The sequence below is a fragment of the Crocodylus siamensis genome, chromosome 5 (assembly GCF_052110815.1).
Source record: "Crocodylus siamensis isolate JL-2025a chromosome 5, ASM5211081v1, whole genome shotgun sequence".
Classification (NCBI taxonomy): domain Eukaryota; kingdom Metazoa; phylum Chordata; order Crocodylia; family Crocodylidae; genus Crocodylus; species Crocodylus siamensis.
The window spans coordinates 179,723,161-179,735,980 of NC_143399.1; the positions used below are offsets into that span (position 1 = coordinate 179,723,161).

A 12,820-nucleotide genomic window follows, 5' to 3' on the forward strand; every position below is an offset into this window, starting at 1 on the left:
CCTATAAGTTTATCGGGGTGACCACCAGGAACTGGGGGAACGTTTGTTCACCAGAGCGCCCCAAGGGATGACTAGGTTGAACGGTCACAAACTCCCGCAAGACTGCTTCAGGCTGGACATAAGGAAGAATTTCTTTACTGTCCGAGCCCCCAAGGTCTGGAACAGTCTGCCAGCGGAGGTGGTTCAAGCACCTACACTGAACACCTTCAAGAGTAAATTGGATGCTTATCTTGCTGGGATCCTATGACCCCAGCTGACTTCCTGCCCTTTGGGCAGGGGGCTGGACTCGATGATCTCTTGAGGTCCCTTCCACCCCTGATGTCTATGAAATCTATATGGCCACAGATAAAGGGCCTTCAGTTCCAATACAGAGGCCCAGTTAGATTGTGGGCAAATGGTAAAGTGATTAGGCAATCTCAAACCACATTTCAGTAAGATGGCATCACATTTGAAAACTGTTATCTAGTCCCCCCCGCCATCAGTCTTCTTTTCTCCAAACTAAATGAGCCAAGTTCTTGCAGCCTTTCCCAAGTCACGCCTCCCAGGTCTCTAATAATTTTTGTCACTCTCCAACAGACACTTTCCTGATCTTTCTTGAAATGTGGGGCTCACAACTGGACTCAGTACTCCAGGTGAAGCCTCACCAGTGCTGAATAGCATGTCAAAATCACTTCCCTTGATTTGCAAGAGACACATTCCTGTTAAAAAGGCAACAGCATACTGGGCTGTATTTCGGCAACAAGTGCAAACGGCTGGCTCATATTCAGTTTATGGTCCACTGTAACACCCAGGTCCTTCTGTGCAGTACTGCAGCCTAGCCAGTCATTCCCCAGTCTGTATTTGTAAATGTAATTAATTCCATCCCAACTGTAAGACTATACTTGCCCTTGCTGAATTTCATCTGATTGATCATGGATCATTTTTCCAATCTATCCAGGTGATTTTAGTCCTAGCCCTATCCCCTAGAATGTCTGCAACTCCACCCAACTTAATGTCATCTGCAAATTTACTCAGCATGAACTCAATCCCAGCATCCCATTAAATCATTAATATGTTAAAATATACATATTAGACCCAGAACAGACCCAACTGATACCTCCTCTCAACTAGACACTGAGCCATGACAGAACAAACTAAAATATCTTCTATTAGCTAAGTTTAAATTCACTGAACAATGAAGGCCAACCTTTTAAGTAGCAACACAAAAACTTGCCCCACACTCCAACTCCTTCCTTCCCAATTAGCTGCTCAGCTTTCTGCTTCCTTCCCCATGCTCCCTACCTGATCTCCGTTTCTGCTGCTGTGTTGCTGCCCATCTTTTCCCCAATCTCCTGCATGCCACAGAGGCTGCCCATGCTATTTCAGCCAGTTAGCCACCCCTACTCTAAAGGCAGAAACATGGAAATCACCAAAATGAAGCAGACTAGTAATGCACTGAATTCACTATCCTGTTTCTATTACTAGCAGGTATCACATGCTTCAAAGACAGATGGCAGAAACAGTACACAACAGCTATAAAAGAACCTGTATTCCTAACTCCCATCAGCTTCTGTTTGGCTTGTGCCATAAACCATCAGTTTTATCCCTTCTACAAACACTTTATCTCAGTGCAACTGTGGAAGCATTTCTATTATGTATACTACAGTTTAAGCTCATGGTCTGCCCATAATGACATCAGTATGTAGGTTAGCCATTCGCTTTTATCAAGCAGTATTTCCTTTCATCACTTCTGTGCTTTGGTTTCAATTCCACAGACTATTCTCTTGCTCATGTCTTAAAGGGGAAAAAATGTAATAAATAAAAATAGTAAGTGACTCAAGGTTCTCTAGACAGGAATTCTTACATCTTGCAAAACCTGAAGCAAAAATAAGAATCGCTTTATTTTTTTTTAACAGAATGAAATTAAATCTTACTGAGCTCATTTATGCCAGCTGAAGAATGACTTCTCCCATAAGAATGGGGGGGAGGGAAGTAATTACACATGGTTGTGTACAGAGGTTTAAATTTCTCTAACTGTAATTTTAAAGAATTCGCTATCCCATGCAGACAAACTTTAAACCTCTCTTAAAATTTATCCCACAGAAGAATCTCCTCAGTGGCAGTGAATTTTAATCTTGGACAAATCTGCCTGCTTTGTTGTGACTAAGGGCTGAGATGACGTTACATGGTATCTTCACACCCAGGCAGCAGGCTCTGAGAATCTGCACCTAATTAGCCAAAAGGAAAAGCACCTCCTGGAACTGAGCCCCTACAAAAGACCCTGCTACTCTCCCCAAAGGGCACTGCCCTACATGGGAAGCAGCTCTGTTTCCCTAAACAAGTGATTTATCAGCCTTCACTTTCCTGACCGCAGGTTCCCAAATACACCTGCTGTTTCAATTATCATCCCCCAAACCCTGCAAAAGAGACACTAGAATAGACTGTGTGTGAACTTGCCAGAGGGGTCCTGTTAACAGCAAAACATAGTCACTGACAGGTGTTGGAGGAAAGTAAAGAACGGTGCTGTGCTCGCTGGAGGCAAGGGATGAAGCAGTAATGAGCAAGGGCTGCACGCAGATTAAACCTGCAGGAAAAGTGACTTCCAGGAGTGGATGAATTCACAGCAGTAGGATGTACACTGCCAGAGAGCACGGAGAACAGAGTCCCAGCGTGGGGGCCAGCACACGTGGGAGAAGGGCTGGGAAGGGGCAGGGCAGCCCAGGAGAGGCGGGGAGAGCCCGGCCACACGCGGGAACAGGGAAAAGAGGAGCTGAAGATGCCCAAGGGCGTGAAGCCCGATGCGACAAGCGGGGCGTCAGCTTCCAAAGAAGGGGACGGGGAGGCCCCAAGACCTCAGCAGAGAGCCGGAGCGAAGCTGCCACCAGGGCGGCAGGGGAGGAAGCGAGGTGACGGCTGGAGCGGCGACGGGGCCGGGTGCTGCGCGGGGTGTGGGGGAGGGACGCGGGCGAGGCCAGCGGAGGGGAAGGGCGGCCGCGAGGGCGAGGCGAGCGGCGGGGACGGACCGCGTACGCGCGGAGGTGGCGCCGGGCCCGAGGAGGCGGCGGCACACAAGACGCCCCGCAAGCGGCGCGGGGGCCAGGCCGGGCCGCGCTCACCTGCTGCACCCCGAGGAAGTCGTAGAAGTTGCGCGGCACCTCCTCCACCAGGTCGAACAGCTCCAGGTCGCCGCTGTCCCACGCGCGGCCGCGCGGCGCCAACAGCACGAGCAGCAGCACCCAGAGCCGCGGCGCCCGGCCCATGGCCACCCTGCGCTCACCCGCTGCCCTGCCGAGCCGCGGACGTGGCCGCACAGGCACTGCCGGAGCCACGCACGCCCGGCAGCAGCTCCGCACTGAGGGGGGAGGTGCCGGCTCCGCCCCGCCCGGAGGAGGCAGGGCTGACCTCCCGGCCAATCACCGCCCCCTGTGGCCGTGACGTCACCCATCCCCGCAAACGCAGGCGAGCGTAACAGGGACTGCCGCGCAGTAGCTCCCGGCCGGGGGGTGGGGGGAGGGGCGGGAGGCGCTGGGGACGAGCCGGGCAGTCTCCTCTCACCCACGGCGGCTCCGGGGCAGCGCATGGCACCCGCCGGCCCGAGCGCCCGGGTCCGGGGCTGCAGCTGGCCGCGGCCGCATTGGGGAGCGATTCGCGTCAGCCCCGGCCCGCGCCCTCCTGCTAAAGCCAGGCCCCGAGCTGACAGCGCCGCGAGCCGGCCCAGCAGAGGCTGCGCGGCGCCGGTCCAGGGCCGGAGTGACCTGGGGCTGGGGAGATTGTGCCCCTGGCGGCCGGCCAGGCGCTCGACGCACAGACGGCGCCGTCGCGCGCTGTTTCTGGGGGCTGGCGGCCTGACTGCGGTGCGGGTCCTGGCACGCTTGCATCCTGCCCGCCTTCTAGCTTGAGCTGCGGTTTGTTTCCTCCCTCTTGTGTAATAATCACTTCATACTCCAGCTGGGCCTTTCCCCCCGGATCCCTCCAGGTGCCTTGTGGCCTCAGGATTTCCTCTGTGTTTAAAAGATTTCACCTATGAACGGGGGGAGCGTGAGGAATTAAAACTGGGCATTCCTGTTTCTACCCATTCACAGCTACAGATTATCAAGTTTAAATCATTCTCTTAGGCTGGGTGCAGACATTCAAAAAAGGCCAAAGGAGAGTCCATCTCAGTTTTCTGTAAAGGGTGTAGTTAGATCTGAGCAGAGCACACTCTTGCCCTTTTGTGTGGGCATGAATGCCATGGTGCTTTTTGCAGGGGGTACACCACCAAGTGCATCGCCAATGTGTGTGGGGGTGGGGGAAGGACAGCAAATCCAAAACTGGTTTCCACCACCATTTTTAAACTAGTCCACATGTGCTGAACTTCTGTTATGAGTATAGACCAGTTTCTGATCACTGGTACCATTAAAAATGTAATGGACACAAAAGCTAACTTTGAGGCTGGTACATACAAGTTCCATGCTGATTTCTCTCCTGCATGGGGGTTAATTTAGTGTTTTTTTGGTTAACATTCCCTGAAAAATTCTCTCAGCCAACAGCAAAATATCAATTCAGGTCAGATTTAGCAGATACTTTCAAGCTAAACACAAAACATTTGAATTTTAGGGACTTCAATCTGGCAGTGGTTGGGACTTCCATGGAAAATAAGAATATTCAATTAAATCTACCTCATCTAATTTTGAACAGGAATTTGAACTAAGGTTCGCACCTCAAAGGAGTGCCCCAAGGATATTTTTGGACAGGGCTCTCTTACTCACTCACATAGAAGCTGCTTCACTTTGTATAAAAGACCTGAATATTCATAGGAGCAGGGATTGGAACGCATCCCAGTACCCCTTCTTCCTTGCTCTTGTGAATGGCAACTAAATCCCCTTGCAAACTTAGTGCTTTGTTTTCATTAAAATTACCTGGAAACTAAATAATTCCTTTCAACCAAGATGAATTTTTGTTTTCAACTGAAAAATGGCAAATTTTGATTTCAACAAAAAGAAATGTTTTACGGGTTTTTTTATATTATCTTTTACTTGGCCACTGAACAAAACAAAAGAACAAAGTATCACAAAGCACTCAGTAGGTTACTAGTGAAACTAGGTTTACAGCTGCTGTATTTTTTTACAACAGCACAAATCCATGAAGTACACACCAGTTTTGCTCTTTTTCCTGTTCTCTGAATCCCACTGCCTACAAATCCCCAACTCCTTTTTGCTTCTTGTAGCCTCTGTTAGATTGTTGTGAATTCTCCAGATTTTATCAGCTTTCATGTAAAGAAAATACAGAAAGTTTCTAGCTCTGGTGGTTGCAGAAAAAAAGTTGAAAGTGTGAAGCATATGAAGCCTAAAGGCTCTGAAACCAGAAGGCAAAATTTAGTAGTATTTTCCAATCAGACTCATGATTTTTTAACACTTAAGATTACAGGGGGGTGGTATATTGCCAACCCTTCATTCTCCATTTCTCATTCAGTCTTTTACATTTCCCTGCACACACTCACATCTTAGGTTACCTCACCTCCCTGTTGAGCAGATTTGTTGCAATAAATACCTTTTAAAATATGTAAGTAGTCATTTTGCCATTATATTTCGTAACTCAAAGTTTGTAATGATTTTTACCTTTCTAAAATGGCCGCCATTTCCAATTGCTCTCAGTGGAAGTGAAGCCATAAAGGCCTTCAGAGAAGATGGTAAGAGAAGCTGAGATACTCAGTTCCTTTGAGAAAAGTGACAGAGATGCTTTAAAATGGCTACCAACAGCAGCTGTGTCTACAGTCCTAGTGAAAACAACAGAAGATGGTAGCCATTTTGAAAGAGAAAGTTCCTCCTGGAACTCTAAATAAAACATGAAAAAAGTCTTCTTATTCATAAAGGAATAAAGTTACCATTGATCCTCAATCACATGTTCAAAGTTTGTTTATAAGCATTTGTAATGCATTGGATTTCAATGAGACTGAACAATGTGGGAAATTTGGAAAGCCTAGAAAAAGTATGTGTTAGTCTGTTACTGAGCTAATTAGCATGGAAAAATAAGTGTGTACTATTTTTCCAAAAGGACTTATTTTGTAAAATAGTTAACAGCTTTGCTTATAAAACCTTATAAAAATCCTGTGTTGTAATAATAATTTGTAATTTTGGGAAGAGTACACTATGTTTGTGCATATAAGCAAAACCCACCTTCAAAATGCAAGCTAATTTTAAAATAATCTATGGAGTTGCTACTACTGGTACACTCAATTTTAATTAAAAGGGGCATGGACAGATTAATTGATTGTCAATGCGATTCCAGCTTCAAATCCAAAGGTCATGAAGCAGATAAGAAACAGGGATACTTATGTAGGCCTTCCATGTGATAGGAGGACTCTGCTAGCCAGGTGTTTTCAAGATACCCAGGGGTCACATCCATAACAGCAAAGTTTGTTTTCAAGTTTCCAGCTTTCCACTTGTTCAGATTCCCAAGGGTTAAGCTGCTTCAGTAGCTGTTTATATGTCCTACAATATTTTTTTATTTTTATATGATTTACAAGCTTTCACTTAGGGTGATGTCACAAATTCTGGCCTATTACCCATTCACAGCAACTATCCTCCACCAGTCCCCCCTTCAGAGCAACTATCACCCTGTTACTTTGTTACCTGCATTGTCTTTCACATAGGTCAGTTACTTCAGTCAACTATGTAGGTCCCATCCATCCCCTCTCCACCCCATCCTCCACCCCCAAGCTGCTACTTGCTTGCCTCATGTCCAGCTAATGGCACTGGTTATGTCAAGGTCTTAAAATGAACATCAAGGTCTACACTGCCACTCTTATAACAACCCATGCTTCCCTTCTCCTGCTTTTCTGCCTCAATTTCATGAGGTTTTTTTTACTTTCACTTGAATTTTTTTAAATCCATTTCCATTTGAAGGTTCAAATTGCTCATGGTCATACCAGGTTTCTAGAGTTTTCACTTTAATTTAAAATAAAAATACCTAACTTCATGGTTTTAGAGAAACACATTAAATGAGTGTAAACCAATGCACCAACACCTATCTAGTCTTCAGTGAACCTGAAATAACAAACCCAAATATGTAAAAACATCCTGGTTCATCTCTGCAGTTAATGATTGGCAACTCAGATGGTAGATGATAAGGATCTAAGTGTTAACACTGTTAACTGTTTCACAAATTAAAGGCATGTAAGAAAGTAAGGATATATGTAGTCTCACAATACCAAAAGTTTTGGCATTTGGCAAATATCACTTATTTTTCCCCCAGACTAACCCATAGAACTTGAGGCTAAAATGGTGTTTAGAGGGATTTTCAGTCCACTCCCTCAAATAGGAAGCACCTTGCTATATCCAAGCTACTTAAGTATATAGTTTTCTCATCTTTAGAATAGAAATTACAATGCTGGCTCTGGAGGGAGGTGTGGGGCCATCCTCCATGGCTATAACATCTATTGTCCCTCTCTTTGCCAGAGTCTGTCTGTAGAGTCAGCCAAACATCACTGCATTATAGTCAGTACACATTATTTTTTCTGTGCAACTGTAAATACAAACATATTCCATAATACACTTTAAAATAGCCCCCATTGGCCTAGGGTATATCTATCCAAATTAGCCCCACACCCTCCCTGAGTACCAGTCCAATCCCCTTCCTCTGCCCGATCTGCTGCTCTCCTTTGTTCCCTTTACTGTGCTCCCTGCCCAAACTCCTGCTTTGCTTTCTGTTTCCTGCCCTGTGCCCCCGGCCTGATCTCTTGCTCTGCCTTCTGCTTCCTGCCCTATCTACTGCTATGCTTCCTATCCCCCTCCCCAATCTGTTTCATGCTACCTGTGGCACTAAGTCTGCAGGTTTGTCACGCATTGGGGATCCCAGGGTTGGCCATGACACCCCTGGCAGCTCCATGACTGTGCCAGCTCCACCCCAAAGGCACCCTCTTGTCTTTCCTACCATGTCTTGATGGGCAAATAATGAATCACCAGGCTTTTGCATGGCTGTGGTCCACTGAACCCCACAAGAACTCAATGATCCTTGGGCCCTTTGCCAGCCCTCACTCCAGTACAATGCTGCACAGGGCACCTTGAGCCCAGGGGGCTAAATGCATGGCTTCAAACCTTCCCTATACCATGCCCCGTGCCTCATGGGTGTTACACAGATATTGTTACCTCCAGGGCCATCCCTGGGAGGTAGGGGGTGAATCAGGGCAACCACCCTGGGCCCTGTGCTTTGGGAGGCCCCAAAGAGCTGGGTGGAGTGGCCACAGTAACTCCACGCTGCCACTGGCTTCACATCCAGCCACTTAGCACCCTCCCACCCCTGCTGAATCCACCACCGGCTTCTTCGCATCCAGGGCTGGGGCCCCATACAGGCTGATTTGCCCTGGGCCCTGCACCCTGCTCAGGTTGCCTCTGGTTACCTCTGTTAGGACCTTGGCCTACTTGGCCTCCACCCCATTAGTTCAGCTAGGCCTTCTAGCTGAGGCCCACTGTGTCAGACCTGACTTCGAGGCACTAGCTCCAACCAATCTCTTCCTGTCATCAGACTCTCTAGGCCTTATGTAGCTACACCCTTCTGGCACCAGGCTCTCTGACCCCTTGTGTGTTCTGTACTTTGCACACACTCCATCCACTACAGGCTCTATAACTACTCAAGCTCCAAGCTGGCTGCTGGCAGGGTTCTAGGCAAATGCATGCCCCCTCTGGGCACTGAGGCCTCCCCTTACAGCAAGGGAGTTACTATTTTGAGCAATTATTTCGGGCGGAGGGCCACTTACCCTGTTTTGGAAAGCTGGCGAGGGCTGCATGGGTATCCCCGCCCCTTGACAGGTGCCTCGCCCCTTGGTCACCATCTTGGGACCAATGTCCCAATATTTTGGGACCAATGTCCCAGGGCCAGCACCGGTGGAGCCCAGAGGAGGGCACAGGCTGGCAGGAGTCTGTGAAGCTGGGCTGGGCTGCACCAGCAGGGAGAGCGGGGAGCTGGCCCGGCTCCATGGAGCCCCTGCCAGCCAGGACCCTGTACCGCTGCAACCCTGCTCTGGGCCCTGCTGGCGCTGGCCCTGGGACACCAGGGCAGGCCCTGTGCTTCCGCGCCCACTCGCTCCTAGTGCCCCCCTAACCCCATGGTATGGGTGGGGGGGTAGCACACAGCCCCGACCCCCTGCTCACAAGCTGGTACAGAGTGTGGGGAAAAGCATCCTGTGTGGGGCTGTCCTGAGCAGGCACAGGCAGCCCCATCTGGGCTGTGAGCAGCTGCAGTGCAGGGCACCAGCCACAGGTTGGGGGAGAGGCTGCTTCTCCCCCACACTCAGCACCAGCTTGTAACCCGCCCCGAGCCGGCCCCCCCAGCTGGCCAGCCTAGAGGCAGCGGTGGCAGCCTCACTGTAGCCTACCGCAGCGCGAGCTCTGGGCAGGCAGCAACAGCAAATACTGCCCAGCATGGCAAGCAGGGGGGCAGGCTGCCCAGAGCTGGCATGGGGGCAAGTTACAAGCTGGTGCTGAGTACAGGGAAAAGTGGCCCCTCCCCCACCCTGTGGCCGACGCTCCACACTGCAGCCACTCACAGCCCAGGTGGGGCTGTCTCTGCCTGCTCAGGACAGTCCCGCACAGGCTATGAGTGGCTGCAGCAGGGAGCACAGGCCACAGGGTAGGCAAGGGGCTGCTTTTCCCCATGCTCTGCACCAGCTCTTTCCCTGCCCTTCCCCACTCCCTTATCTGAGCTTCCCGCACCAGGGCAGACATGTGGTCCCTGGACAGAAGCCCCTGCTGGGGCTCCTGGCTGGGGGGGTGGGGTCAGGCGGGCCCTACTGTTGCAGGACCCTGCCGAGGGTTACCCTGAGCCCTACTGCCCCTGTTTCCTGTCATTTTTTACAGGAATCAAGGACAGATAAATTTTAATTTTCAAAAAAATTTTAGGGGCCCGGCAGGCTGGATAGAATGGCCTTGCAGGCTGGATCTGGCCCGCAGGCTGTATTTTGCCCATCCCTGCCTTAGAGCCTCATCCCAAACCACCAGTCCAGACAGCACAAACATAAGCCACTGGGCTATAACATAACAATAATGATGGAAGACTCGCTCTGCCCCATTAAGGCAAATTTCTCCCCTAGTATAGTGTGCTTCCAAATCCTAGGTGCCTTATTTGCTCCTGGAGCCTTATTAGTCTTGCAGGCAGCAAATCAAGCAACCAAATCTCTCTGGTAGCTCTTTCACACAGGAGCTCCATCCCCTGGCAGTTGCCAGAGAACTATGCCCTGCCAGCCACAGCCTCGGGCTTATGTGTGTCCAGGGCTCTGCCTCCTTCCAGTCAGCTGACCGCCTGCAGGTGCTGGCTAATTTCTTCATTAGCCCATTGTTCAGGCAACCTGTAGCTGTGGGGCTGTGCCTAGCTTGCAGGGCTCCCTGGGTAGGCTGCTTATGCCATTAAAGGAGCAGACACATCTTAGTGCCCTGCAACAAGACTGGCCACTCCTGCTCTATGCCATAAGCTGAAATCAAGTCTGCCTGTTATACATGTATAACTCCACTAAAAGACACACAGTCCTGATGAACCCAGTAGAGCCCACGTAATCATATTTTGAATATCTGAGTAGTCTCCTATAAGCGGCATCTCATTTTAATACAGGATAAGCCACTTGAGATTCCCACAACTAAGGCAGGCAGACATCCAAATTATGCAAATGGAACTATTTGCGACATCCTATTGCTTTCAGTAAAGGAACTGATTAAGTTAATAAGTGAGCCCATTGCTAATTCATAGGGGGTGTATGCAGGTGCATGTGCAGCCCCTAAGCTTGATGGTTCACCCCCTGCAAAAAGGTGCTGTTGACACTGCCGGTGACGCCTGCGGATGGTTTTTGCTGCCTCCCCACCTCACCACCAACACTGCCAGCAGTATCTGTGCGTGGTCCCCAATTGCTGCTGGCTGCTGTTGATGCTGCTGGCAGTATCTGCGGGTGGTCACCACCCCACCCTCCACCACCGACAGCACTGCAGCTACCTGCAGGAGCTCACCGGTTGCTGCCACCACCTATTGAAGCTTGCCATGCCCCGCCCAGCTTCCGGGGGGTTGTGACGTTCATGAGTAAGCCTACCATTTCATGTGGGAGCAGTCTGCTCCTATCTTGTTAGGCTGTATCTCAAGAGAGAGAGGTAAGCTTGTGGCAAAAATCTATTAGGGGTCATGATTTTTCTCCTTTCAAAGAAGTGACCAATCTCAACTCTTTCAACTTCCTTGGTCATCTTTGGTCTTGTCCTATTTCTCTGTAATTCATATATACAATTATTCTTCAAGGTTTTGTGCAGCAATAACAACAGTCAACTTCAATTTGTTTTAAATCAGTCTTTCTCAAACTGGGGTGTCTGGGTTCTCAGGAAGAAAGAATGAGAAAACAGAAAAAGAGGGGATATAAATGAAGGAAAAGAAAGAAAAAGCAAATGCGAAGGACAACTTTATAATCTTTTAGGTTGCTGGATTACAGATTACAATTTGGTTATAGTGACATTGTTTATTATCCACAATGCAGAATCATAGGGATACACAGTAATATAAACAAGTTTAGAAAAATGGTACACAACTCAAAAAGTTTGAAAGCCAGTGCCTCAAACACAATGGAATGTCAACTGTCATTTTAAAGGTTACCTTTTTGTAAAAGAAAGACAAATCAACAAAATGTTATCATCTAATTATTTTCTTTTATTTCAGAAATTAGTTAAATTCCAAACTTTCACACCTCTTCCCCATCTAAGTATCCACACTATTTTTTCTCCCACTCTTGTCCACTCTGACATGTGTCTCTTCCCTATCTTCTTGATCTTTCTTCCTCCCCATAATCCCTCCTCCAATCTTTTTTTCATTGATTCTTTTTCCTTTTTTCCCCTTGTAGGACCTATAAGTGGAGCTAAAAGTAAACTAGTCCAAGTTCAAGAAGCAATGAACAACACAGAGATGAGGGAGGAATTCTAGCAATTTCAGACTGACACAAAGCTGGCAAGGAGTTTGGGGAGGAGTTAAGGAAGAAGGAGAAGCATTTCTATGGTGAGAAAGATTGCAAGATGGGAGCAGTTCTGAGCTGATATATTTTTAAATATTTTGGGAAGCAAACCTTGATTTAAAATGCAGAGATGTATCAGTTTAACTAAAGATGATTTAAACCATTCTAATTAAGGGCAAGTTAAATCAATATACAGTGTTTTCAACCTAGTCTAATAGCCTTAGAGATGTTTGCACCAATTGAACTTAAACTTTCTGTATTTCTAGGTGTGGACCAGACTATAGCTTAGGCCAAGTATGCCTGCACACAAAATGTTAGGATGGGAAGAGTAACAAAAGCAATGGATGAAGAAGCAACACACCTGGCACCATCACATACAGGATATAAAGCTGTATTATTTAGAAAAAAGAAATTTTACTTTTGGCTTGGGCAACTTAGGGCCTTTTTCTTCCTAGTTTCACGTCTGTCTTTTTACCTTCCTCTTTTCTCCTGGTTTGCATAGCTGTTGCTAAAACGAGAGTAATTGCTGCCCATTCTCCGTGTCCTGGACAAGTAGCCAGAGCATCAATATCTTTCAGTTCTGAAAGTTATTTGACACCCCATGAGCATCACAAGCTAGGCACATAAGATTTGAGGTAACAAAAGTGGATTAATCCTGGGAATATCAGCCCTACCTAAACAATATGAATTTTATATCTGTAAGGGCATCAACAGTCTAGGCCAAGATCTGGAATAAAGAAACCAGCCAAGGATCAGAAGCCAGGCAGGCCTGTTTGTTGTGCCAAGGGAATTGTGGACCTAAGCACACCAAGAAAACTATAAGCCCCAGTCAATTAGGGAGAGCTCTGAGAGAACAGTGACTGATTACATGGGACAAAAAAAAGAAAAAAA

General features: G+C 48.0%; 1 protein-coding gene across 2 annotated transcripts in view; it reads right to left on the reverse strand.

Annotated features, from left to right (window-relative positions):
• Positions 1-3,374, reverse strand: part of DNAJC1 (DnaJ heat shock protein family (Hsp40) member C1) — a 193,675-nt gene extending 190,301 nt beyond the window's left edge. Inside the window, exon 1 of one of the 2 annotated variants that reach the window (XM_090047307.1) lies at positions 3,096-3,374. In XM_090047307.1, the coding sequence (XP_089903433.1) occupies positions 3,096-3,239 (144 nt within the window). In that variant the 5' untranslated portion in view covers positions 3,240-3,374. The remainder of the gene's footprint in view (positions 1-3,095) is intronic. The other variant, XM_090047308.1, reaches the window with a different exon arrangement.
• Between the last annotated feature and the right edge of the window lie 9,446 nt (positions 3,375-12,820).